The 27,829-nt window shown below is 39.4% G+C and overlaps 1 protein-coding gene across 2 annotated transcripts; it reads right to left on the reverse strand.

Moving 5' to 3' along the window:
• On the reverse strand, positions 1-27,829 carry LOC114047077 (tumor necrosis factor ligand superfamily member 15-like). Of its 2 annotated transcripts, XM_027867781.1 has the most exons (5): positions 27,556-27,829; positions 11,489-11,531; positions 9,457-9,504; positions 1,677-2,159; positions 1-866 (listed from the first exon to the last, which is right to left on the reverse strand). In XM_027867781.1, exons 1-4 carry the CDS (start codon positions 27,778-27,780, stop codon positions 1,705-1,707), a joined length of 771 nt encoding a protein of 256 aa, XP_027723582.1. In that variant the 5' UTR covers positions 27,781-27,829; the 3' UTR covers positions 1-866; positions 1,677-1,704. The 2 variants fall into 2 exon arrangements, with proteins under 2 accessions (XP_027723582.1, XP_027723580.1); XM_027867779.1 differs by having other exon boundaries at positions 1-2,159.

The raw sequence follows: 27,829 nt of genomic DNA on the forward strand, positions 1-27,829 counted from the left end.
TTTTGGTTTTCCTAACTGTAAGATGACCTCTAAAATTCTGTCTAGCTCTAAATTCTTCAATTCTTTTATCTTTCCTTCAAGAGATATTCTTTCATTATCAAGGGGTTCCTAATCATAATATGAAGCCTTGTTGAAGATTATAAACCCTTCCCCCCCACAACACTTTGTCCCCTCTTACAATGATGATAAAATAAATACAAACAGATTTAAACAAAGAAATAAACCAACCCAAACCCAGCCCCAAATTAGACCTAGCTTCCATTTTGACTTTCTTCAGGTTTGGTGATTGGCCACACATTTTCTAAGTTCATTTTTTTCTATGAACTTCCAGGTAACAAAGGCTAAGTATACCTGGTTGGAGTGGGAACAAGGTGGGCACTGGTGTTTCTGCAGTGAGCTTTCTGAAGATTTTTAATGTTCCCACCATCTTTGAGTGAGGTAAGAAGTTGCCATCTTGAATAACAGGTCTAGCTGTCGTTTCTTTAATTCTTAGAACTGGTGGAAGGTATGGATTTAGTGAACTGATATTTTTGGCATTGAAGGCCAGATTAATTTTCTGCCATAGCAAGTGCCCTTTCCTGTACTCAGAAAGGGTTTCTTTGCATGGTGCTTGCTTTTTATTGCATATGTCCACCTCTTGATTCACTCATTATGATGTGCATACATGTCATGATGAGAAAACACAACTTTGGGTACATTCCCCATCTGGCATGAGAAAAATCCCTGTTCGGCAGAGTTCCTGATGAATGTTATCTTGCTTTTTCACTTTCAAGGAGATCTCAAAGTTCAATTGTGAAAACATTGTGATTGCTAAAGGTCATCCAACCCAAACCTTGAGAAAATGCATGGCGATTCACAAAGTTGTGCTGAAAGAAATAACTCAAATTACTAATGAGAAATCTATAGCAGTACATCAAGGAAAACAATTTTCTTGAAGATTAGGGGCTCATAGAATTTAGGACTAAAGGGATCCAACCTCTGTTTGCCTTTTTCCTCAACTGTAAAATGGGAATAATAATGATAATAGTACATTCCCCTAGGATTGTTGTGAGGATCTAATGAGATTATATTTATATTGTGCCGGGAATACAGAGGAGCTAAGTGCTTATTTCCTTCCCTAGTACCTACTTTCCCCCTCAGGGGCTATTCAGTCAGGGCTAGCTGACTGTGTGACTTTGAGTGAGTCATTTCCCTTCTTTAGACCTCAGTTTTCCCACCTAAAACATCAAGGGGTTAGATTAGATAATTTATAAAATGGCCCCTTCTAGATCTGATCTTCTGTATTCTAACATTTTGTTATCTAAGTCTCCTTCTAGATTGCACATTCTGCATTTTAAGTTTCCTTCTGGCTAAAGAATTCTGTGTTTTAAGGTTTCTTCAAATCCTGACATTTTGTGTTTTAAGGCAACTTCTAACTCAGACATTCTATGCCCACGATCTCTTCTACTTTTGAGGTTCTGTGTTCCATGCCACTTTCTCTTGCTATCTTGCTTAGAATTCTCATCTTCTAGGCATATTGTAAAGTGCTTTTCCTAGCTCAGAACTTCCCACCTAAACTACAGACAGTGGAATTTCTCTCCGCTTCTCTCCCCTCCCCCTTCATGAAATATTCTGGGTTTAAGTACGTACAAATGATTAAAATTAGGAATTGGAAATATTCAATGAAAACAGAATACCCTTTCACAGTGATAACTTCCTTCATCCTTATAACAGGAAAGCCCCAAAGAATGTTTTGTCTTCTTTGGTATAATCCACAAGAGAGATGTCACTGACATTCACCATCAGCTTATCCCCCTCCTGCATAGGAAAAACAGCCCCCAGGTAAATTGGAGTAAACCAGGTGCTGCCTATCTCACAGATGGACTTGGTCCCTGTTAAAAGCTGTGTTGGCTCCGGGTATCTGTCAGTGACTCTGGTGATGACCTGGGTTATGTAATTGGGCTTGGTGGACCGATTCTTTTGGTTGATTTTACCACACTCTGGCGTGCTGCCTCGGAAAGTGACTTGTGAATAAACAAAGTAGTCTCCTGACTCTGGGATCACGAGGAACTTGTTGGTGTAATTCATTTGGTTTTTGATGAAGGCAGAGCCAAGTTTATGTTCCCACTGGAGAGCTGGCCATGAGTCCTTCATGGGAGTCATAGACTTCTGTCGAACAGCTAGAGAGACCAAAATAAGCTAACTTTACTGACATGGGATCAACAGACCCCTGTAAAATAAATGACAGGTCATTAAGGACAAAGCATTCTTTTCAATGAACCTTTACTCTTTTTTTTTCTTTCATTTTTAGTGATATCTTTTGTTTTTATACTGCCTTCATTTTCAAATATATCCTTCCCCCTCCCACAATCCAGGGATCCATCCTTTGAAAGAAAGAATAAAAAAGAAAGAAAGTGAAAAGAGCAGTTAAACAAATACAACCGGGGCAGCTAGGTGGCAGTGGATAGAGCTCCGGCCTTGAAGTCAGGAGGACCTTTGTTCAAATCCCTCCCACACACAACATTCATTAGCTGTGTAACTCTGGGCAAGTCACTTAACCCCAATTGCCTCACCAAAAACAAAACAAACAAACAAAAAAACAAATGCAACCAACACATCTACTACGTCTGAAAGTATAGGCAATATTCCATGCCCAGAATCTCCCAAAACTACAAAGAAAGGAGGGAGGTGCATCTTCTCACCTCTTCTATAGCACCGAGTTTGGTTGTTCTAATTATACATCATTCAGCTTTTGGAAAACTACTCTCATTATCATCACCAACATCATCAGATATGCTAAGTGGCACAGTGCCAGATAGAGCTTTGGATCTGAAGGCAGGAAAACCTGAGTTCAAATCCAGCCTCGAGTACTTACTAGCTGTGTGACCCTGCCTTGGGCAAGTCACTTAACTTTTGTTTCTTTCGGTTTCCTCAACTATAAAGTGGGGACAATAATAGCGACTACCTTCTAGGGTTGTTGTGAGAATCAAATGAGATCATATTTGTAAAGTACTTAGCACACTACCTAGTAATATAGTTATCCCTTTCATATCACAACTTTCCCTATTGTTATTTCAGTATATTGCAGCATAAGAAATTAAATGGGAAATTTTGGGGAGTTTTGTGGAAGCCAGAGACAACACATGAAGGCCCACAGACAACACAGAAAAAATTTAGAAATTCAGAAATGCATAAAATATATGTATAGTATTGTATAATATCAACCCCAATTTTATAATGAGGCACTGTAAACACTCCATAAAAGCAAAAGAAAAAATTCAGACTTCTTCTCTGGTACGAAAGGAGGGCAAAAAAATTTTGTGTGGATTTTCCAGGTTGTAGGGTGCCACACCCCTAAGCCCCACAATGTGGAAGGGCTAACTGTAGTAGGCACTTAATAAATTCTTATTTCCTTCCTTCCTTCATCATCAATAGGAAGATTATATTGAAAGCAACGATACTTAGGCAATATAGGTCTTAATGTATGCCTTCTGAACAATAAAATGGACTATAGCTGATTTGAAAAATATCCTAATAAAAGCTCATACAATATTAATAAAACACAGGGCTCATTACTGTAAGGCAGCACAACTATGGAATAATGACTAATTCTTACACAAAAGGAGGAAGAGGATAGATAGGGATTCTCAGAGCACATGATTAAGTGTTCCAAAACCTATAGAAATACTTTTAGAATGGACAGACAGACATTATTTTGTCAGGCAATAGTAAATGCTGACAACTGGTACACAGTATTGGATTTGTTGAATGTAACCAGAAGTAGTTACCTATGGAGATTATGAAAAAGCTAAAATCTAAGTGTCATCAAAAATCCTTCCCTAAGGTGACATGCCCATGAGCTCAAATACATGTTGACAAAGAAGAGTGAAATAGTTGACTGAGAGATGTGGATATATTTCTGGAAACAGAATTGTTTATGATGGGAATTTAGGACCAGATTTTCACCACCAGATACTACAGAAGAGTTATCCTCAAGGAGCCTGGAATTGGTGATCAATACACATTACACGAGGGAACAGAAGAAATTATGTAGCATATCCCTGCAGGCTGCAAAGATTTAGTACCTACCAAATAACTAGGTGCTAAATGTAAGTACAAATAATAAAAGAATGCCAGCAAGATGTGACCCAATGGTTCGAATTGCATATCAAAAACTTTCTATCTTTCATTGAGACGCCATGATGATAAATACACATGCTACAAATATGGATGTCAAAATATCCTTGAGAATTCAACCAATAAACTTAGTGGAATCAGAGTATCGTTATAGATGGAGCCCTTGCCCACAATCACCTGGCTATCACATCAATAAAAATGAATGATTTTATTAGATATCATCACATAAATACCCATAATCTCAAAGCCACATGGAATAAAAATCTTTTAAAATATAAGGATCCAATGGGAAAAATCAAACTTGTGGGAAAATGATGAGGTGCGTGCCCCTACCCTTCCTCCTCTTCTTTGCTACTGGAATTGCATTAAGGATGCTTTTAGTGAGCCTACATCCTAATACTTCTATTTCATTACAAAAAGCGGCCATTTTCCCTACTTATGCAAGACTCTATAGAATATTCAATATAAAAGAATCCCAGCAGCATAGTGATCAGTGCCGGGACTTCTTACATCTGAGCTCCATTGAATAAGATGAAAATAAGATAATGATAAGAACAGTAACAATGACAATAACACATTTATATAGCACTTTTGTTAGCCAAAATCCTTCTCTGTTGCCCCCATTATGGCATGGAGGTGACTCTGGCTTCTTGAATAATATGTCAGGTGAACATAGGCTGGGGCAGGTTTTACCAAGTTGTAGATTTTTGATGCAGAGTTTGAGACTCACAATTATCTGGTGTTTTGAGGCTTCCAAAGCATCTGCCCTAATTAGCAGAACTAGGGCAGAGGGTTTAACCCTAAAACAATAAATTTGGATATCTTCTTGACTGAGTTACTGAACATGATGACTGGGAGACTTTTTGGTAAGCTTATAGGTAGTTCAGTGGATAGAGTGCCTCTTTAGAATATTCAGGCATTAAGCCTTATAAAAATCAGGCCCTGGAAGAAGGGAACATCTCAGATCATGAGGAAGATCTGAGGTTCACTTCATTAGAGGGGACCATGGATCAATAAAGTGCCATTGGCTTAGAGCTCTGCCTCAGTTTCTTTTGTTGTAGGTTGGACAATTATAATCCCCATAGTTACATGAAGTGGGGCAAAGAAAAGGGAGGTAGTACTGCTGTTCAGTGGTATGCTGGGAAATGTTTAATAAGTATCTCTCTGAAAAAAATAAGTCTACCCATGATATTTTAAAGTTAATTCTACATTATTATGATTTTTTGCATTGCTTTCTTAATTTTTTGTTGTTGTTCAGGTGTTCCCATCGTATTTGACTTTTCACGATCCCATTTGGGATTTTCTTGGCAAAGATAGTGCAGTGGTTTGCCATTTCCTTTTCTGTATCATTTTACAGACGAGGAACTAAGGCAAATGGGGTTAAGTGACTTGCCCAGGGTCACACAGTTAGGAAGTGTCTGAGGCAAGATTTGAACTCAGGAATATGATTTTTCCTGACTCCAGGCCTGGCACTCTATCCACTATTCTACCTGGCTGACTTTTCTTAAATATAGGAAATCAATAAAACAAATCAAGCTCTGATTTGTAGTGTTTGCTGGTTTCTGATCAGCAAATGCTCACACTGAAAATTTAACAATCAGCTCTTGAGAGCTGAGGATGAGTTGGCTCCAGTACACTCCTAGTTTCCCTGTACTCCACCTTGATTATACCACAACTGGAGTGTAATGTTCAAATCTTGGCACCACAGTTTAAAAAAGACAATGAAAATCTGCAGTGCATCCATAAGAGAGGAGCCAGAATGATGAGAGGACTGGAGAGAGAGTGTTAAAAGGATTGGTTGAAAGAAATGGAAATATTTGGCCTGGAGAAGGGTGAGCTGGAGGAGACATGATGACTCTCTTCAGATACTTGTAGGGCTATTATATGGAAGAAGAAGAGTGAGGAGCAATGAATAGGAGTCATAGAAAGGAAGATTTGGGCTCAGTGTGAGGACAGCCTTCCTAAAAATGACAGCTGTCCCAAAGGGGGATAGCCTGCCTCAGGGGTTGTGGGTCTTCTAATAGAAGCCACATGACCAGAACCACAGGCACATTAAACCTCAGTTAGAGGCACAACCCATCTCCTCTACAGGGGTGGTGGAGGAATCCCCTCTATGACATGTGGCCTGTGATGCCCAACATCTGGCTTTTAACGCCCAGGGCAAGCAGAAACGTTTTAACTTCCCACAAGAATGTTTCAGTTTTGTAAAAGGCAGCCAGGCTTAGTTGACACTTTCACGTACTGACATCCACAGTGAATCTTCCCTAAAGTGATTGATTATTCTTCACAAGAGAAATTTAAAGAAAGCTCTCATTCCACTAGTTTGCCAGCTCTCCTTCTACAGAGGCAATCTGACATTTGGTCATTAGCCAGCAGACATGCGTGCATATGCCCATGCACAAACACACACATTCTCACAAAGTGTGAGAAGGTCTTCCCTTGTCTCCCAAGTAAATGATCCATGGATATCTCTCCTGCAAAAGGAGAGATGTCCAACAAAAAATAGGAATGCATTCTTATTAGTTACTGTAGGAGCCTCCTTTTTCTTTGTGATATTTTTCATCTGCCTCTCAGTTGCTTAGTAAAGTTAATGTTTATAAAGTAATCACATATCATGGAAGGAAGGTCAAAGTGCTGAATACAAGTAACTAGCTTCTTGAGATTGCCTTTGAATGGGTCGGGTTAATGTGTAATGGTGTCTAAGCTACTCCATTTCAATTATTCCTTCTGGCAGGTGGCAACAACCATGTATATTTAATTGTGTCTGATTTTCATTCTGAAGGAATGCACCCCTTGATAAGGCATTCAGGCAGGATCACAGGAGAAGGTCACAGGGAGGCCTTAGGGATATTTTGGTTACAAACTATTCTATACAAGAACTAATTACTTAAATCTTAAAAAATAAAAAAAATTGTCCTAAATGAACAAAATTCATTGAGACGCAATATGGTATAGTGGCTAAAGATCCTGCCTCAGAGTCAGAGAAGTCTGATTCCAACTTTGGCCTCTTATAAATACTAACTGTGAGTTTTCAGCAAGTTATTTAACCTCAGGCAACACTATAAGAGGCAGTTGGGCCTAGAGTCAGGAAGATGTGAGTTCAAATTCAGCCTCACTTACTAGCTGTGTGACGTTGGACAAGTCACTCAACCCTGTTTGCCTCATTCTCCTCATCTGTAAAATGAGCTGGAGAAGGAAATGGCAAACTGCTCCAATATCTTTGCCAAGAAAACCCCAAATGGGGTCACAGAGAATCAGACACGACTGAAACAACTCAACAACCACAACTCTCAAAAACAAAGCAAAAAAAACAACAAAATTAATTGGAGAGGAAGTAGATGTTGTTGAATGGGTTTTTGCATGTCTTGCCTGGACTCAAAACCTTCTCTGGTGTGTTTCTGAGGCAAGTTATTACTGTTTTTTTGTGCTCTGCATTTCAGACACTATGTGGGTAGTCTGTGGAAGAACAGCTAATTGGTGTGGAAGTAAAGAATTTGCCACTGGTCAGTGAGGCCTTGTTGTGATGTGGAAGGGATGCTGGGCTCTTGAAGTCTATACTTGTGGTGGTTCTTCCTTCCAAGCACTAAAGACTTTGAGTATGGGAACAATATCATTTAATTTGGAGAGACTTTTCACCAGGGATGCAGGGTGATGAGTTTTTTGGCTGTAGCAATTTTTGAAGAATTTTGGTTAAATTGTAGTGGGTTGCAATCTGTGTGGGTGGAAGCGTTACTCAAGCCCTTGAAATTGTAGCTTGTTAACATATTAGCATGGATAGAGCACTGGGCCTGCAGTCAGGAAGACTAGTTCCAATCTATCCTCAGGCACTTATTATGCTGTATGAACCTGGTCAAGTCACTTAATCTCTGTTTGACTCAGTTTCCTCAACTGTAAAATGGGGATAATAATACCTCCTAAGGTTATCCTGAGGATTAGATGAGATAATAATTGTAAAACACTAAACATAGTGCTTGGTCCATGGTAAGCACCATATAAACTCTTGTTACGTGCTGTGTTGGCATTGTATAAATGTTAGTTTTTATTATAATATTTTATTATTAGTATATTGAAATAAGTGACACTCACTAAGTTAGATGTACCCTCATAGCTCAGCAAGAATGAAGGATTTTGGAAAGATACCCTTCTAAGCTTGGGACAAAATTTGGAATCTTGAATTGCAGAACACAATGAGGGGCAGGCACTGTGCCTCTATACCAATAATCCTGATTTTTTGTGTCTGGGAAAAAGCTGATTTTGTAATGGTGTGTGTGTATGTGTGTATATATGTACATATATGTATTAAGGTTATTTTGATTTTTTTTCCCAATTCATTAGATATATATTTATCTACTGTGCACAGAATCCTGTGCTAAGTACTTAGGAAGAGAAGCCATGGTCCTAGCCTTTGTGGTGCTTAGCAGAACCAAGGCTATTGTTTTAACTTTTCCCTATACTTTCACGTCTTGGAATTGGACAGGAAAACCGTAACCTTCAGTCCCTCAGGAAATCCCTATGCCCTTCTGCATTTGGTAATAATAATAATAATAATAATTTTCTAAAATCCCTGAGAGTTTAAATGCCAAGGATTTTTCTCATGTAACACTTTTGTCCAGTTCCCTCACAAGACAGAAGAACTGGAAATCCCAGCCTTGAAAGATTTTTTTCTGAAGAGATGTGATTCCCAGTTTGAAGCTGATATCCTTTATATCCTACAACTTTGGAAAATCCTTAAAACGAAACAATGAGGCTATTTCAGGGCATGGCTATTTTTCCACCCTGATTTATATGTGAGGCAGTTTGGTGAGATGATGAGAGAGGAAACTCGAAGGCGAGAAACCTGGTTTCATATTCTGCCCAATACACTCAGAGGGTTTCCCTGGGGTCTTTTTGCAAAATAGAAACATTTGTGGGCAGTTAAAACATTTTTGCTTTCCCTGGGCATCAAAGAGCAGATGTAGAGAGGGCTCCTCCCTAAATTCCATGGAAAGGAGTTGGACCGGATATTCTCTTAGGTCCTTTCCAAACCTTCCATACTGTCTGTATGACCCTGGGCAAATCACTTAACCTCAATGTCCCAGGCAACTCCCTGAGCCTGTAAGTTGCAGAGTAGTTGTAGATTTCCATTGATGGAGGGTATATCCTCCCAGAGGAGCCCCTTTCCACTGATGATATGTCATAGTTCTGAAACCTGACTTCTGCCCCTGAACCCTCAAAGAAAATCATACCGTCCCAAACATAGGGAATGTTCAATGCTTAGTACCCTGCAATTTCCTCTCTCTGGCCACGTATCTCAGTTGATGTTTCCTAGGGAATGAATTATTGCCAATGAAGAAAAATTACCTGTCAGGTGTGCTCTCGGCTTATCTGTATTAGACCTGGGGGGTATATCTGCAACAGAAGACAAAACATAATTTATACATGTCCTGGTTTGCCTTGGGCTAACAGTAGTGGTTTGTAGCTCTGCCTGGAAGTGTGATGATAGGAGAACATTCTATTTTGTATTTTGGAAGGGAGTATTGGGCAGGATTTAATCAAATTCTATTCTATTGTGGTTGGGTAGGGTAGCTAGGTGGTATAGTGGATAAAACACGGGGCTTGGAGTCAGGAACAGTCATCTTCCCGAATTAAAATCTGGCCTCAGGCACTTTCTAGCTGTGTGACCCTGGGCAAGTGACTTAAACCTGTTTGCTTCAATTTCTTCATCTGTCAAATAAGCTGGAGAAGGGATTGGCAAACCACTCTAGTATCTTTGCCAAGAAAACCCCATATGGGGTCACAGAGAGTCAGACATGATTGAAAAATGACTGGACAACATGGTGGGTGACCTAGGAGTGGTGTACTTGAGGCAATGATGGAGCATTTCAGTGGTCTGTACCTGCTGATCCTCAGAGTAGTTAATTGTTTCCCTCTGTTGTTATCCCTATGCTCCCTTTAATTCTAGGCATTGTGGCATGGAAGGCCTAGTCCAGTTCTTTCCCTTAGGCCTATGAACTTTCTAAAAAGTATTTTGATAAGTTAATATCCGTATCATTGATAGCCTTTGTAATTTTATGCATTTTATTTTATGTATTTAAAAGCATTGTTCTGAGAAGGGTCCATGGGTTTCACTGGATTCTAAGGGGTTCACGGCACTAAAAAGATGAGGTATCCTTGGTTGAGTAGAATCAAGGCCACCATGCACACCTTTTACTCTGGGTGACCTCTGTTCTGATTGTCCTGAGGGGTGACTCAATTCATAAACCCTCCACCCTTTCTTCCAGAAAGGGTCCTCAGGCAAAATTTAGACATCATAGGACTAGGAGTGCATTTAGCCTTTTGGTTCACAAACTTTTTGGTCTCAGGACCCTTTTGTACTCATAAAAAAAAATTATTGAGAATCTCTCCCCCCAAGAGCTTTTGTTATATATATATATATTGATATTGGCCATGTTAGAAATTAAAATGTCTTAGTGTTCTTATGAAAATAGTTTTGACCTTGTGGATATCCTGAAAGGGTCTCAGGGACCCTTAGGGGTCCCCTGACCATATTTTAAGAACCACTTATCTAAATAGAGTCATATATTTAAAGCTGGAAAGGCTTAGAGACCATCTAACCCAACCCCCCTCATATTATAGATAAAGATCCTAAGGTCCAGAGAGAGAGGGTAAGTGATTTGTCTAAGGTAAAACAGATGGTAAGTGGCAGGGTTTGGATTTGGACCTGCGACTCCTAAAATCCATGGTTCTTTGCATCACCTTGCTTCTTAGGCCAAATTGCCTTATAGATAAGGAGAATGAGGTTCAGAAAGCTGTACAGATTTGCCTGTGGTGAATTAATGAATTACAGAGCTGGGAGTCAAACCTAGGTCTTCTGATGCCTACTCCAGTGCTCTCTCCTATCTATTGGGCTGCCCTTTTTGCAAAGGCCCACCTCTTACACACTTGCTCTACTCCTCTATATCTAGCAATGCCCTGGCTATGCCTCCTGGGAATAGGGAATAGGGCAGAGCATTTCTTTGGTGCAGACCCTTGGTGAAATTGAAGCAAAGGCAGTTTGGGCATGAAGCCCATCAGAATCCACTCAACAAACATTTTCATTGGTCCTAATACCTGGGATAGGGACTTGCTAATTTTTTTCCCCTGTGCATGCCCTATATTTGAGGAAGAACCTCAAAGCTACTACCATCATTTTTTTTTTTTTTTTGGTGAGGCAATTGGGATTAAGTAACTTGCTCAGAGTCACACAGCTAGTGAATGTTATGTGTCTGAGGTTGGATTTGAACTCAGGTCCTTCTGACTCCAGGGCTGGTGCTCTATCCACTGCACAACCTAGCTGCCCCCATCATTTTTTTTTTAAGCATAAGAAAAGAAAAAAGAACATAAATAGACTTACAAGCTCGTTGATGTAACCGGTCAGATTCCCTTGCCTTCAGAAACTGTTGGAAAAGACAGATGTGGTTTAAGTTATTCTCAGCTACAAAGAAATGCTGCCGCTGCTCAGGTTGGCTACAATGGGGTGAGGGCAATTGTAACTAAAAGGTTGTTCCTGGGTAGCTCTGAGTGCCCAGATCTTCCCCTTCTATAAACTGAAACTCTAAACTTCCTTTTTAAATGACCTGCCTGTATTTTTTAGCACCTTAAATTTCTGACTTTGAAGTCACATCTGTAGGGATCATTGGTTGTAAGCTTGACTTTCTTTTTCTTAGATTGATAATTCCTCTCACTCTTTAAAACCTTCTGTAATGAAGCTAGATTTATTTTGATTTATAGTTGTACGTGTATCTTGTTAGATGGGTAGGGGGCACACAAAAGTTAGGGCATGAGTCTTGGAGTCACAAAGATTCAGTTCAAACCCTTCCTTAGATACTTATTAGCTGTGTGACCCTGAACAAGTCACTTAACTCTGTTTGCCTCAGTTTCTCACCTGTAAATTGGGGATAATAATAGCTTTAACTTTTTGACTTAACTTTTTGAATTCATATCTTCCTGACTACAGAGTTCTTTATCCAATCTATTACCTAACTTATCCCACCAACTTAGATTCAAGAAGCACTTAATCAGTGCATCTGTAAATTTTTAAAGGTATGGTAGTCTCTATAGCTAATACCCTGGTACTTCCTTATGTCAATAAGTGACAGAATCATTTAGCAGTGGAGGTAACTTAAACCAAAATTTCAGAACCTGTATATTCTGATAACTGACTGTTAGGCAAATCACTTGACCTCTCTTTATTTGATTTATTTTACCTGTCTGATAAACAACTCCCTAAAACACAGATCTATTGTGCTTTAGAGCTGACAAAAGTACTTTTCTCCTAATCATCCTGTGAGGTAGTGCAAGTATTATTTCCATTTTACAGATGGAGAAAATGAAGCTCAGAAAGGAGAACTGACTTGCTCCTGGAGTAGCAAGAATTGAACCTAGGATTTGAACCTGGATCTCATGATTCCAAATAAATGGTGATAATACCAACTGTTCCTAAAGGCTATAGATATTTTATGAGAAATATGGGGTCATGTTAATTTCTAATGGAAAAAAATTAACACAAATTTAGTATGACATAATTTATCATCAGTATCTTTGTAATGTAACTTTTTTTCACCTGTCCCTGATGCCAATCTACTCAGATATATTCTCCCCTACTAGACTATAAGCTCCATGCAGACAGGTTTCCTTTGAATCTCTTCTAGTATCTTATATGTTGCTTTGAACAAAATAGAATTCATAGAATTTAGAGCTGGAAAGGCCCTCAGAGGCCATACGGTCCAACCCATTATTTTAATGATGAGGAAATAGAATAGTTAAATAACTTGCTTGTGGTCTCAGGTAATAAGGAATAGCCACCTTAATCAATGTGTTTTTGATCTTCCTTCATTGGTGAGGAGGCAGATACATTGTTAAATACAACTGGCTCAGCTTCTCACAACCTCTTTACCTGAGGGAACCATGTATTGGGTGAACCAGAGGCAATCATATTTTTGAGACACGCCCAGATTTCAATCCTGCTTCCATTTGGCTACTGGCAGAAAACTGAATGTGCCTGAAGGTTTCTAGGTTTGTAAACAAAGTGTTTCTTTTTAATTTTACTGAAGACTTTTGTTCTCGTATCACAGTTGTTTCCAGAGAAGTCTCAATTCCTCCCAACCCTTGTCACAAAGTAAAGCATGAACTACACCCATCTTTCTTTTTCCTGCTTAGGTTTGCTTTTGGATGCAACACACTTTAGATAACAGGTATTGCTGTTTTCCTTGAAACACCAGCTTTGTTAGAGAATATCAGCAGTGATCATCTAGTCCGACCTGTTCCTGAACAAGTATTCCCTCCACACTATACCCACAAAGTGCTCAACCAGCTTTTGCTTGAGGATTTCCAGAGATGAGAAACAACTACTTCTGGAATCAGCCCATTCCACTTCTCCATTGCACTTCTTGCTAGGGTGGTTTTCCTTCCATCAAACCAAAATTTGCTTCTTTGCAACTTTTACCCATTGCTCCTACTTCTGATCTCTGAGGCTAAGCAGAACAAGGTCAGTCTCTCTTCTGTATGATAGCCCTTCAAATACTCTAAGACAAATATGCCCCTGTGCTCATCTTCCCTAGGGTAGGTATCTCTGGTTTCTTCAATTAATCCTTACGAAGTATGATCTTGCCATATCCATACCTTGCCTCTAACTTCTCCTCTATTGATCATTTAGGGAGAGATATTAATAAAATAATGATAATAATAACAAATAACAACAACCAATATTTATGAAGTCCTTTTAGCTTTGCAAAATGCTTTGCATATATCTCATTTGATCCTGAGTTATAAGGCACCTTGGAGGTCATTTTGTTTAACCCTCTGCCCTATGTATTTCCTCTACAATATCTCTGCTAAGTAGTAATCTGGTTTCTGTTTAAATATCTCCAGTGTTGGGAAATAAAGTACACCACAGTGAGCCTGCCCATCTCATTTTTGGACAACCCTATTTGGTCAGTGTCTAGCAGTGCTTAGATCCAAACTATAGCTATATGCTTGAGAGTTAAAAATCTGTGGAGTTACATTTATAGTTGGGTTTATCTCAGGTTTTTTTTTTTTTTTTTGCTCCTCCAGCCTCATATTTGTTAATTGGATAGCTCACTGTAATGGAACTGGGGCTCTTCTATCCCTTCGCGCAGAAGTGACTGAGCTATCAGCACCTGCCTCCCACATGGCTATCTTCTCTCTTCTCTCTTCCTGGGCAGAGTTAAGCACCAACAATACCCTGTAGAAAATGCTGCTCTGGTACTTGGCTTTACCTATAGTAGCCACTATTCTAAATTGATCATGAGGACAAAATAGATGTAGATTCAAAGGTACCCATCCATTCAACATTCATTACATACTACACTATACAGCTACTACATGTGTAAGGCATGTCCAATTAGGGCCTGTCTACATGGTCCAGAAAAGGGACTGTGAAACCTTTTTGTTCCACAGAACCACCTTGTGAAACCCAGTCACTCGCAGACTCCATTTCTTGTTTTGACAATGAAAACAAACACTCCACATGGCTGCCCCTCCTTGCTCCCCATCACTTTATCTTCTCCTAAAATTCCTTTTCTTCCTTCAAGGCTTAGCTGAGGTGCCACTTACTCTAGGAATAATTTTATGATCCCTGCCTTCTTTAACCCAAATGAAAATATTCTCTTCACCCACAAATTTTCCTACTTTGCATCTCTCTGTGGTTCTTATCACAATCTACCATGTGTCATAGTTATTCGCTGACCAGCACCCTTTCTACGACTGTGTAAACTCTTTGAAAGGAGGTTTCATGCTGTTTTTTTTGTCTTTGTATTTCTAACCTAGAACACAGTGCCTTGCAATATAATAGCCTATGCTTAGTAAAAGCTTATCCATTTGAATTGCACTTCTCAGAATGAATCTGCCTTGGATAAAATAGCAATGAGATGATATTCAATTCTTATTTAAAATTATAAATAAATACTTCCAACAAGAACCCAAAACAAGTTCTAGAATGCATCTTACCAAGTCTCAAAGAGTAATCTTAAAAGTTGGTCATCTAGACAAAGGTCTACCTAACTTTTGTATAGAGTTTTGATAAGGGTATTTCACAAATGGAGTTCAGTTCAATCAATAAGTCAATAATCAGTAAGAATTTATTAAATATCTACTATGAGCTAGGCACTCAGATGCTGGAGCTATAAAGATAAAAAGCAAAGTAATGCTTTTAAGGGGGTTACATTTTGTTGGGAAGACATGTATATGTATAAATATAAACAGAAAAAAATCAAAATAAATACAAGGTGGCTAGGTAGGGAGAAAAGCAGCAGTTAGAGGTCTCACTGTACTCCCATAAAGCATAGAAGGTGGTTAGTACTTGAGCTGAGTCATCAAGAAAGTGAGCATTCTCTGAGCACGGGTAAGGAGGCAGAGCATTCCAAGATTGGCCAGTGCAAGCATGGGGAGATGGGAGATGGGCAATGGAGTGCTCTCTGTGAAGAATAGTCAGATGGCCAATTTGCCCAACTGTAGAGTGCAGGAAGGAGAGTAAAAGAGAATGAGTCTGGAAAGGGAAATCGGGACCAGATTGTAAAGAGCTTTAAAATCTAAACAAAGAAGTTTGTGTTTTATTCTAGAAGTATTAAGGAACCACCAGAATGTATTGAATAGGGAAGTGACACAGTCAGACTTACACTTAGGAAATGTGGACTATAAGCTTCTTGAAGGCGGGGACTGTTTCTCATTTTGTTTTATATATCTAAATTCAGTCCTGTTATTTTACCTCCAAATCATATTCTCTTCTTTTCTTTGGTGTATTTGTTCCCCAGTTCAGTCAGCGACTTATTGAGAAGATAAATTTTACCACGGATTAAGGTTCCACAATTTGGAAAATAAATAAAAAATGTTTCATGATTTTTGAACGTTGGAAAAATCTGTGTCTAAACCATGGGAACAAAGCAGCATTTGAATTCTGTCAACTTTATTTCTAAGTTTTGGTCATTTGATGCTTTCTCTTCCCTCTTTTCTCCACCCAACAGCACATCATAAGCTCCTTGAGAAAGAATTGTTTTTCATTCATCCCAGTATTGAACACAGTGCTTTCCACAGTGGGTATTTAATAACTGCTTGATATGTTGGGATTCTCTCCCTTTTCTAGTCCTCTTCCTTCTCCTCTTGACTCTCCACCCATTTCCAGTTCTCCTTTCTTTTATTCCCTCTTTAACTTCAAAATTCTCATTCCATTGGCACAAAGATAAAAACAAAACAGAACAATACTTTGGAAAGGGACCAAGCTTCTGTAACTATGCCTTCTTCCCTCTTTCCCTTGTTCCTTTTTTTTTCTGAAGTGTGTGTGTGGGTGGGTGGGGTGCAGTAGGTGTGGACATTTACTTCCAGCATCCTGTGCTTGACTCTCATAGTGTTCCAGTGAAAAATGGGGAAAGGTCAATCAATCAGTCTTCTAAAAGTTTTTTTGTCTACAGGGTGCTTAATAGAAAAACCTAGCATTGTACATCTACAATCCGATATGAATTCCTTGAAGACTAAAGACTTAATTTTGTCTCTGTTACTTTGCTGAGTCAGCTAGGGAGTGACGTAGATAGAACACTGGGTCTGGAGTCAGGAAGATCTGAGTTCAAATTCAGTCTCAGACACTTACTAGCTGTTTAACCTTGGGCAAGTCACTTGAAGAAAAAAACAATCTGTTTGCCTCAGTTTCCTCATTTGTAAAATAGAGATAATAATAGCACCTACCTTGCAGGGCTTCTGTGATGATCAGATGACATAATAATTGTAAAGCTCTTAGCATGGTAGCTGGCATATAGTAAGCACCATGTAAATGTTAAATATTATTATTTAATGCTATTGAAGAGTTTTGTACAAGTCAGGACATTACAAAGATGAAAACAAATGCTGTGCCACTGATGCTAATACTTGTGTAGCATCAAGCATTGCTCCTGAATGGTCTGAAATAATAGTTAACAATAACAGCTAACATTTATATAGTGTTTATTATTTATAATTATTATCCCATTTGTACCTCACAACAACCCTGAGAGGTAGGTAGAAGTGCCTACTATGTGCAAGGCCCTGAGGGAAATATGAAGACATAAAAGAAAGAAAATTGTCTTCGCACTCAAAGGGGTCATATTCTACTGGGGGACAATGAATAGACAAATGTACATGATACAGGTGAAAAAGAGGAAAATGGAAGTCTCAGGCTTATAAGTAGAATTAAAAGGCCTTAACACAGTAATAGAATTAATGAGGCTGTTAAATTAAACAACTGGCTCTTGATCAAGATAAATTGCCTGGTGCCATTACTGGCATATGTTTCAAGGTATCAGGAGGTTATGATAATCCTTGGGATGTGACCAGATAGAATTTGCCTCTTCTCATAATTTATTATTGTTTGGAATCTCTATGATCTTCAAAACCTTTATCACACTCTGGAGTCCTCAAGGGTGTATGTTATTACTTTGTCATGATTTAATGCTGCAGATATGTCTTTGACTTATTTTCCCTTTCTGTTAGATGAACAATGTTTTTGAGCTGCAGTGTATTATGTAAGCTTTGTGGTTTGAGGTAATTGCCTCGAATTCTCTGAAAGCCCCTTGACAGCAGATATAAATCTGAGACTGCCTCTGTTAAACTGGAATTCTTGACTTTTAAGAGGACTCAGTGCCAGATAGCTAATTACTTGATAAAACTAATAAGTATGCGTTGCTGATAGATCGGAATTCTAAACGTTGTGCTGAGTCACTTAGTTTATTGGCTTTTACATAAGGTGTTGTAAGGAGAAGGAGAACACTGGCAATTAGGGGGATAAGGAAACTGAGGTACATAGGAAGGAAGTGACTTATTCAAGATCACATGTAAAATAAGATAACCGAGCCAGGACTGGAACCCAAATCCTTTCACTCCAGTTTCTATTACCCACAATTCTCTCTCTCTCTCTCTCTCTCTCTTTCTCTCTCTCTTTTCCCCCCTCTTTCTTTTTCCTCTCTTTCTCTCAGCCTGTCTCTCTCCCTTTCTCTCTCTTTCTCTCTGTCTCTCTCCTTTTCTGTCTCTCTCCCCCCTCTTTCTTTCTGTCTTTTCCTTTCTGTCATTCTGTCTCTCTACTTTTTTCTATCTCTCTCTGTCTCTCAGTCTCTCAGCCTGTCTCTCTCATTCTCTCTCTGACTTTCTCTCTGCCTCCTCCTTCCTCTCTCTGTCTCAGTCTCTATCTCTTTGTCTCTGTCTCTGTGTGTGTGTCTCTCTGTCTCTTTCTGTCTCTCTCTATCTCTCTGTCTCTCTATCTGTCTGTCTGTCTGTCTCTGTCTGTCTCTCTCTTTCTGTCTCTCTCTCTCTCCTTCTTCTGTCTCTTGTACTGCCATACATCACAGTAGAGAGTTCTTAAAGAATGTCCACTTGGTTAATGTCCAGTGGCCTAGAGGGAGAATATCAACCATGAGTTTGCCATTGGTCAGGCTCTGTTAATGGTCAGTGATGGTCCAGCAGGCTGGATGCTAACCCTCTTGCTCCCATTCACTTCACTTCTACAAGGTCAAGGGTAGGTTGAAATCATCATGAAATAGAGCCACAAGATCTGCTTAATTGTCAGGACTGATTAGCTCAAGGAGACATAACTTGGACTCCCTGACCCACTAATTCCAACAATGCAGGCACTCATTGCTCCACTTTTAATCTATTTTTTCTTTCTTATTTGGTTCATGCTGACTGCTGCTTAATAATTCAAAATAACCTTGTCCTTCAATCAGCACTAGCATGTTCACTACTCACTTCTATCAAACATCCCAGTACTTAGTAAGTACAATGCCTAGCACATAGTAGATGCTTAACAAATGTTTATTAATTGAATGATCAAATGATCTCTGCTCTTTTGGGTTGGTTATGAATCATTAGATTAATGCAGAAATGCAGTCGACCTGAATTTTTTCAAGGAACTCTTTCTCATTTAGTTTTTAAGTAGCAATGCACTCTTTAATCTGTGCTCCATGTTTACTTATTACTCATTAAAAGGAAAATAGGTTAATGAATTATTAGACTTAGGAATTAAGGTTTTTGTCATATCTCCAATGTTAATCACAAAACCTTGCATATACTTGCATAAACTCATAAGTACTTGGTGAGCTGAACTGACAGCATAATCACAGGTGATCAGAGCTCAAAGGACTTTCGATCTAGTCCAACCCCCATGAATGACCCCAAGGTCATTCAGCCAACAAATGGCAGAACCAGAACTCAAACTCTGGGCCTCTGACTTCATGCAGTAGAATGAAATGAATAGTGGCTCAGGGATCAGGGGGTCTGGGCTCACATCTCACTTCTGATTTTTACTACCAGTGTGTGCAGAGTACTGAAGCTCTGTGAAGATACTGAACCTCAGTATCCTCATCTATAAAAATTAAGGGATTGGACTAGATGGCTTGTGAGGTCCCTTTTCTACTTCACTGCAGGATAGATTGACAAGGACGTGAGTTTTTATTACTGCTAGTACTCTTCCCATGTTCATAGAGTCTGAGTTTTTAAAAAAAATGTTATTGTTCTTGTTTTGTTTTCTTTTTATATTTGGCTTTAGAACAAAGACAAGACAGAAGAATCTCGTGCTTTGGCTTCAGTTTTGCAATTTAGCTTTCTAAATTCTGCCTGATCTTTCCTGTTTACATTCAAGTTAGATTTAAATCTATCAAGGACATCATTTAACTTCTTTCTACCACCAGGCATTTAAATAGTCATTTCAGTTAAGCAATTGTTCATAGACACTGTGCTCTCTCAGAACACAACTGTGGGAGTCCTGACATGATTTTATTGGATTGTTTGGGCTCACCCTCCAATCATCTGCCATGCTTTTGTATAGAGTCATATGCTAAGGAGATAAACACTCATTGCTGTGTAAATATTGTTGTGATTCTGCCTTCTTGTGCTGTCTGTGTTTATGGGGGTCAATGAACTGACTGATATATGTCAGCTTAATAGATATTCTATTCATTGCCTTTAAATTATGAATGAACTATTCCAAGAGGAAATTTTCAATGAACCTTGATTTATCCTTTGCCTTAAAGCTAGCTCTTCTCTTTCTCTCTCTCTTTTTTTCTCTCCTCTCTCTCTTTCCCTCTAGCCACTCCTCCCCTACCCATGTCATTTTATCTCTGTTTATCACTACTTAGAAATTAGGCAAAAAAGTTTGGTTGTTCTGGCCATTGAATTCTTGATTTCCCTCTAGCGAGATCTTCCCAGAATATGGGAGAAGAGACAGGATAGTGTAGGGAAGAACAAGAGGCCAGCAAATGAGGAGACTTGGACTAATGTGCTGTATCACTTTGGTCAAGTTAACATCTCTCCTCTTTAAAATTAAGGGGTTGGACTAAATGATCTCTGACTTCCTTCCAAATCTATCATTCTGTATCGTAAAGTTTCATCCAGGTCTAATATCTTGTATCTTAAGGTCCTTTCTAGCTCTAATGTTTTGCACTCTACTATTCTATAGTATTAGATTCTTTTTAAGTTTTTTTGTAATAAGGGGGTGTGTGTGTGTGTGTGTGTGTGTGTGTGTGTGTGTGTGTGTGTGTGTGTTGGAAATGCAGGGGCCCAATCCCACTCTAATAGACTTGCTCTGTTTTCAACTTGGGCCTGTTCATTCCTCAGGAAACTTTATGGGCCTTTCTTCCCAAAGGCTCACCGTATTAATGCTAAAATTAGTGCAGATGCCTGACTGGCTGCCTTAGCCCAAAGAAACTCATACCTCCTGAGCTCAAGAGATCCATCAGCCTCAGACTCACTGGTAGCAAGGATTATAGGCATGTGCCACTGAAGGTATGTGCTGTATAGTTTGTGTCTAACAGTGTATGTTCTTACCCTCCCCCCACCCTCCTTTGCCCCACCTTTTGGACTGTACCTCTGATTTCATTGATATAGGGATCTCTCTCCACCAACATAGATTAGAACCTGCTTTACAACTTACGAGTTGCCTGGGACACTGTCACACAGCCAGTAGGTGCCAGAGGTGACATTAGATCTCAGGTCTTCCTGACTCTGAGGCCAGGTCTCTACATGCTCTGCTCCACTTTCTCTTAGGGCTGTCATGGTTCTAATAACCAATGTTTTGGCATTCAAAGTCATAATCAAGGTGGACAGATACTAAAATTTAGAGTGTACTTGTTCTCTTTTATCAGGTTAGCAACAAAGGAATTTTGCATCTGGCTAGCAAAAACTATGAGCTAAAATAGGAAGCCTCCAGATGGTATGCTTCCTGTGCCTTGTCCCCCAAGCTGCTACATCCCAGGAAAGTTCCTTTCTGGTCTGTCTCCACCCTTCTTCCTCCTTTAGCAACAGATCTTCTCCCATTCCCCTACCCACATCCCTAAGTGGATGGACTCTGCATCCCGAGGTCTCTTCCCCTAAGGTCTTATGATCCAGTGTTTTCCCCCACCCTCAACTGAATTTGTCTTTAAAAAGTCGATTTTAGACACCATTTGACACCATGCTTCCCCCAGCTCACCATCTTGTTTTGTTTCCTCTAGATGCCAGAATTGCTTGTTATAGCTCTGGTGACATTTTACATTCTAAGATCCCTTCTAGTTATAACATTCTATGTTCTAAGTCCTTTTTAGTTCAAACATTCTATGTTCTAAGGCCCTTCTAGTTCTAACATTCTATGTTCTAAGATCCTTTCTTGATTTTACCTGCTATGTTCTGTATTCTAAAGCCCTTCTAGTTCTAATGTTCTATGTTCGACATTCTATTTTCTAAGGTTCCTTTTTGTTCTAACCTATGTTCTAAATCCCTTCTAGTTCTATCATCCTATAGTCTAGGGTTCCTTCTTGTTCTTCTTACATTCTTCATTTTGCATTCTAATATTCTCTGATCTGTGTTCCAGTGTTCTATGTACTAAAATTCCTTCCTTTTAGGTGTCTATTTGCTGTTTTGTTTTGATTCAATAAGATGAAGCATGATGCAATAATTTACAACATAAATAAGTCTTAGCTAAAATGCATCAACAGATCCAACAGGATGAGTTCTGTCATTTCACTTAAAAGCCAAATAAGCAGGTTAAAGATACTAAAGGCTTCTCCTACTTCCCAATTTAGTTTCTCCCTGGAATGTAGTTGTCTGAATGAGAACATCACGTACAGGGAACAGGCTTTGCCCATCAGATGGGAATGTCAGGCAGTGGGACGTTGTTTTGGTCTCACGTGGGTGGCTGTTTAAGATGGGAAGTTTTACTTCACTGGACTTACAGGAAAGGCACAATTAACTTGACTTTTTAATCGTGTAGTGGGGAGTGGGGTCAGACTCTTGGCGATAAACTTCTGCCACAGATGTGGCCTGCTACTCCTTCTTTGATATCCACTTGAGTTTTATCAGATCATCAATTCATCAACAGACATTTATTAAGTACTTGCAATGTGCCAGGCACTGAGCTAGATGTTGGAGATACAAATGCAAAAATGAAAGTAACTGTATACATTCGATTAGAGGATACAATTTGTATATGAGAGGCAGCTAGGTGGTGCAGTGGATAGAAAACTTGGCCTGGAGTCAGGAAACACTGAGTTCAAATCCAGCTTCAGACACTTACTAACTGTGTGACCCTGGGCAAGTCATTTGATCACCATCTGCCTCAACTTCCTCAACTGCAAAATGGGGATAAGCATCTATTTCCCAGGGTTATTGTGAAGATCCAATGAGATAAGATTTGCAAAGTGCTTAGCATAGTGCCTGTTTCAGAGTAGGCACTTAATAAGTCTCCTAAGATAGAATCCAGTGCTTAACACATAGTCATGCTGCCCCATGAAATTACTTTTACTATTCATTATCTGTTAGTGGCCCAGGCAATTTTTCCAAGACTATGAAATCACAAGTTAGATATTAAAAAAAAATCTACCTTACAAATTAATATGACTACTTTTAAATCCCCACCTACGCATAATGGGGAGGAGTAGTGAAGAAGGAAAGGGCAGGAAGATTTCTTTCCTGTTCATTCATCTAGACTGAAAATAAAACTTCCTAATGCTGGAAATACCCTGACTGATCAAGAGATAGGATTCTAATTGCTAGCTGACTCTCAAAATCTTAGCCTTGGTTTTGAAGTCTAGGCTCCGTCTTTGGATTCTGCAGATGCTTGAGTTGGCTTGCCTTAGGGCTTGAACTGAAAATTAGCTTGGAAAAACAACTCAGACACTAACTTGGTAGACATCTCTAGTTCTTGCCCACTTGCTGTCTCTGGCAGCTCCTACCTGCTGAAAGATAGGAAATGGGGCTGTGTAATACAGTGCAAAGGATACATGACTGGGAGTTAGGTTGTTGTTGTTTTAAACCTAGAATAGCAGGTAGAGAGTTACAAAATCATTTGGTGTAGAATCATAGGTTCATAGATTTAGAGCCAGAGGCGACCTTAGAGGTCATGGAGTCCAACACTCTCCTTTTATAGATGAGGAAACTGAGTCCTAGAAAAGTTTAGTGACTCAGGGTCACTTAGACACTAAACATCTGGAGCAGGATTCAAAATAAGGCCTTTTGGAGTCCAAGTCTATTACCTTTTTTTTTTTTTTTTGAGGCAATCTGGCTTAAGTGACTTGTCCAGGGTCACACAAGCTAGTAAGCATCTAAGGCTGGATTTGAACTCAGGTCCTCTTAGGCTCCAGGATCATTGCTATATCCACTGTGCCACCTAGCTGCTCTTTATAGCTTACTTTCTAAATTTAAAACAACAACAACAACAACAACAGCAGCAGCAGCAGCAGCAGCAACAACTACAACCACAACCGCAACCACAACCACAACCACAACAACAACGATAACAGCACTTTTTCTGTAGCTCCTGAACTTGACAAATTATTTTCCTCCCAGTAACCTTGAGAGGCAGGGAGTACAAAGTATTATCTTCATTTTTCAGTTGAGGAAATTGAAGCTCAGAGAGAGGAAGTAGCTATAATTTTGATCAAGTAGTAAATGTTGCAGTAACATACATAATATTTATGTGAGGATAAAATGATAATAAAAGTGAACTTGGCATTCCCATCTTGGCTCTGCTGCTTTCTAGCTGCATAATTTTAGGCAAGTCTCTCAATCTCTGCGGGCCTCAATTTCCTCTTCTGTAATGTGGGGAAAATCATCTTTGTGCTACTTATCTCCAAGGGTTGTTTTAAGAGAACTCTTTGTCAACCTTAGGGCTCTATGGAAATGGAGCTGTGATTGTGTGCTTCCTTATCAGGTTCTCAGGGAAACAAAGGTCACAATTTTTGCCCACATATAAGTGGCAGCATTTGGATGGTTGACTTTCTGGCTCGGCCTTTGATGAGATAATGATAGCTCATGTCTACATAGCAAATTGCATTTGATCTTTGCAACAATCCAGGGCAATGCAGGAATTATTCCCATTTTTATGGATGAGGAAACCGAGACAAACAGAAATGAAGTGAGTTGCCCAATTTTATATAACAAGGAAGGGGATAGGATGGGTTCTAATCTAGTCCTTTTAACTCTTAGGTTCAGTGCTTGTTCAAAGCATAAATGGTTTCTTTTGATTGTAGTGATTGATTGAAGGCAACTAGGTGTCAAACTGAATTAGAATGTTGGTCCTGGGATCAAGAAGATCTAATTTCAAATTTGGCTTAGCTGTGTGACCCTGGGCAAGTCACTTAACTTCTCTTAGCCTCAGTTTCTTCATCTGTAAAGTGGGGATAATAATATCACCTACCTCATGGGTAGCTAGGTAGCACAGTGTTGAGAGTGCTGAGCTTGAAGTCAGGAAGACTTACTTTCCTGAGTTCAAATATAGCCTCAGGCACTTACTAGCTCTGTGACCTTGAGCAAGTAACAGCTTCTTTGCCTCAGTTTCCTCATCTGTAAAATGAGCTGGAGAGGGAAATGGCTAACCACAAAGGGTTGGATACGATTGAAAATGACTGAACAATAACAACAACCTCACACAATTCTTGGGAAAATCAAATAAGTTTATTTATGTGATGTGTCTGAGAACAAAGTACACAGCACATGGGCTAATAGGCTTTGGTTCAAATATTCTCGGAATGATTTGGATTTGTCAGGATGGTATTGTTTACCTAGTTTCATTTTCCGAACTCTCTTCCTGCTTTTGGATCTGGGTAATTCCCTTCTCCTTTGAAGGATGCTATCTCCACCCCTCTGCAAAATGAGAAGGTTGAACTGGGTGATCTCTAAGATCTCTTTCATTTTTATATGTCAACTCCCTAAGTCTTTTTCACTTTTCCTTTCTCAGGGAGAGTCAGTCATATTTCTTTGCTTAACCAAAGCCTGAAAATTTCCCTATACTGTCACTTTTCTAGTTGATAGTCCTGGGTACCTTTCCTCATAGATCCTCTTCTCTCTGGTCATTGCCAACACACATTGGACACTGCTGTCACTTGCCTTTTTCTTCAACCCAAAGTTCCCAATTCAATCTTGTAGAGATTTGGCTATGGATGAAGGACTGGGCAGGATCACAGCATATCAGTATAGCTAGAAACTGCATACATCTCATCAAGTCAGTTTAGTGCATAGTTTAAGTCAGGAGTGGGGAACCTGCAACCTTGAGGCCACATGTAGCCTCGAGGCCCCAGGTTCCTCACCCCTGGTCTAAGTAAAGCTAACATTCAGGGTGTAGAGCAGAAAGAGCTCTAGACTGGGAACCAAGAGACTTGGTCCTACCTTCAACTCTTCCGCTAAACACTAACTCTTGATGTGATCTTGCCCACTCTGGGCCTCGTTTCTTCCTCTCTAAGAATGAATTAAATAGTCCTCAACAAGGTCCCTTCTAGCTCAACTTTCTATTGGTATCTGCTTCAGACTATATGTAACAGGATCTCTTTTCAGTTTCAATGGACAAACTGAGTAGAGGGAAAACTATTTCTCTTGCCAATAATAATAATAATAATACAATAATAATACAACAATAATAACTGTTGACATTAAGCCACTAAATCTTAAAACTGAGCAAAAACTTTTGGGACACCCTGTATGTCTAAAGGTTTGTAGATGCACTTCATTAAAGAATCACGACACCCTCTGAAGTGGATAATATAGGTATTACAATCTGGTTTTTTTTTTTTTTACAGGATGAGCTGAATGTCTTTTCATGCAGTGTTTGAGAAGTTAATATTTAACTATAGTATTGTTTCTGGATACAGATATGGCTCATATAATGAAAGGGTTTTTTTTTTTTGCCATCTCAGAAACCGACGTGCCATATATAGGGTCTATTATCTAACATAGACGGGGTTTATCTCAAGTTTGATTCTGGTGTTATGATCAATGTGAACGGAGATGTTGGGTTGACCCACAAGAAATAGACACAGGTTTTCTGTCTGCCTTTTATCTGTTTTTACTATCTGGGCTGCTGCAGTCACAAACAAATGATGCTTTTGCCCTCCATTTCTTGGCTTTGAAGTTTTACAGGCTTAGCTAGAACTGACAAATTTTCAAAAAAGAAAATTCATAGACACAGAACACAGTAGACAAGGGACATGGGTTTGAATCCCTGTTCTGTGGTCACAATGTGACCACATACACGTTTTCCATACTTCAATTTCATTATATGCAATAATAATAATAACTGACTTTTACATGGGTTTTTAAAGTTTGTAGAATTCTTTGCATACATTTTCTCATTTGAATCCCATAGCAATCATGTGAGGGGAGGTATTATAGGAATGATTTACCCCATTTTTCAAATGAGGAAAAAAGAGGTTAAATTGTTTGTCCAGGGTTGCATAGCCATTAAGTGGCAAAAGAAGATTCCAGAGAATTGGACTATAAATGATACCCTATCCATCTCTATATTCTTTGAACCTTATTGTTTCTCACCAAGATTTACCACTTTTAACAGTTATAAGATCAATCATCACCTGAACATGCTGACTTCATTTTTTTTTTCTGTCAGGAAATTGTTTTTTCTTTTCAAGGTCAAAATTTCTTGAATAACAACATTTCTTTTTCTGGAGTTGGGAGATAATTTTGCTATTTGCAAGCCTAAATTTGTATTCTTCTCTTACCTTCCTTTAGGCTGGATTTAAGGGAAACCAGAAAGATCTACGGAGTAGGAGAAATTATTTAATTTTTGGACACATAGAGATAAGCTTAGAGTATCAGATATGGAAGGGACTTAGAGAATATTTAAAAGCAATGGATTCCCCTAACTGCTGAAGGACTTGATATTATTTTTTCCCCCATGGATACACGGTAAAGGGGCAAAAAAATCATAACCTTGAAAAGCTTCACAAACCAGAAACTCTCCTGCACTCTGGTTCCTTTCATGAGCTAACAAAAGAAGCCAGAGGTAGTGGGCATGCTCAGGGCCATCAGTTGGCATTAGTACTTGCGTCTCCACAATATTACAACTCTTGATTTCTTGTCCAGGGCCATAGCTGGCAAACTGGACCTCTCCTTGGCTTTGAAGGTACCAACCCAGAGCACCTACTCCCCATCTGACACTGCTGTCAGAGGCATTGATTGCCTTACCTGACCCATTGCACACATTTCCTGTTGGGATCTGAAGTTGTCTACAAGAAGATAGGCCATGAGTACAGCAAGAATGAAAGCCAGGAGTGCACAGAAAGTGACAGCTGGGCTCATCTTCCTTAGGTCTCTTCTGGTGCTGTGATTGGTCCTGTAGTCACTGCCTCCTTCCTGTAGCATTGCCATGCCTGTTTCTGGTTCCAGGGCTGGGCCTTCTCCCTTTGGCATGGCTTTTCCCTACAGCAGCCTTCACTCTGAAACTTCTGGCTTCTCCCTA

This window comes from Vombatus ursinus, unplaced genomic scaffold, assembly GCF_900497805.2.
Source record: "Vombatus ursinus unplaced genomic scaffold, bare-nosed wombat genome assembly UNPS02014786.1, whole genome shotgun sequence".
Taxonomy (NCBI): domain Eukaryota; kingdom Metazoa; phylum Chordata; class Mammalia; order Diprotodontia; family Vombatidae; genus Vombatus; species Vombatus ursinus.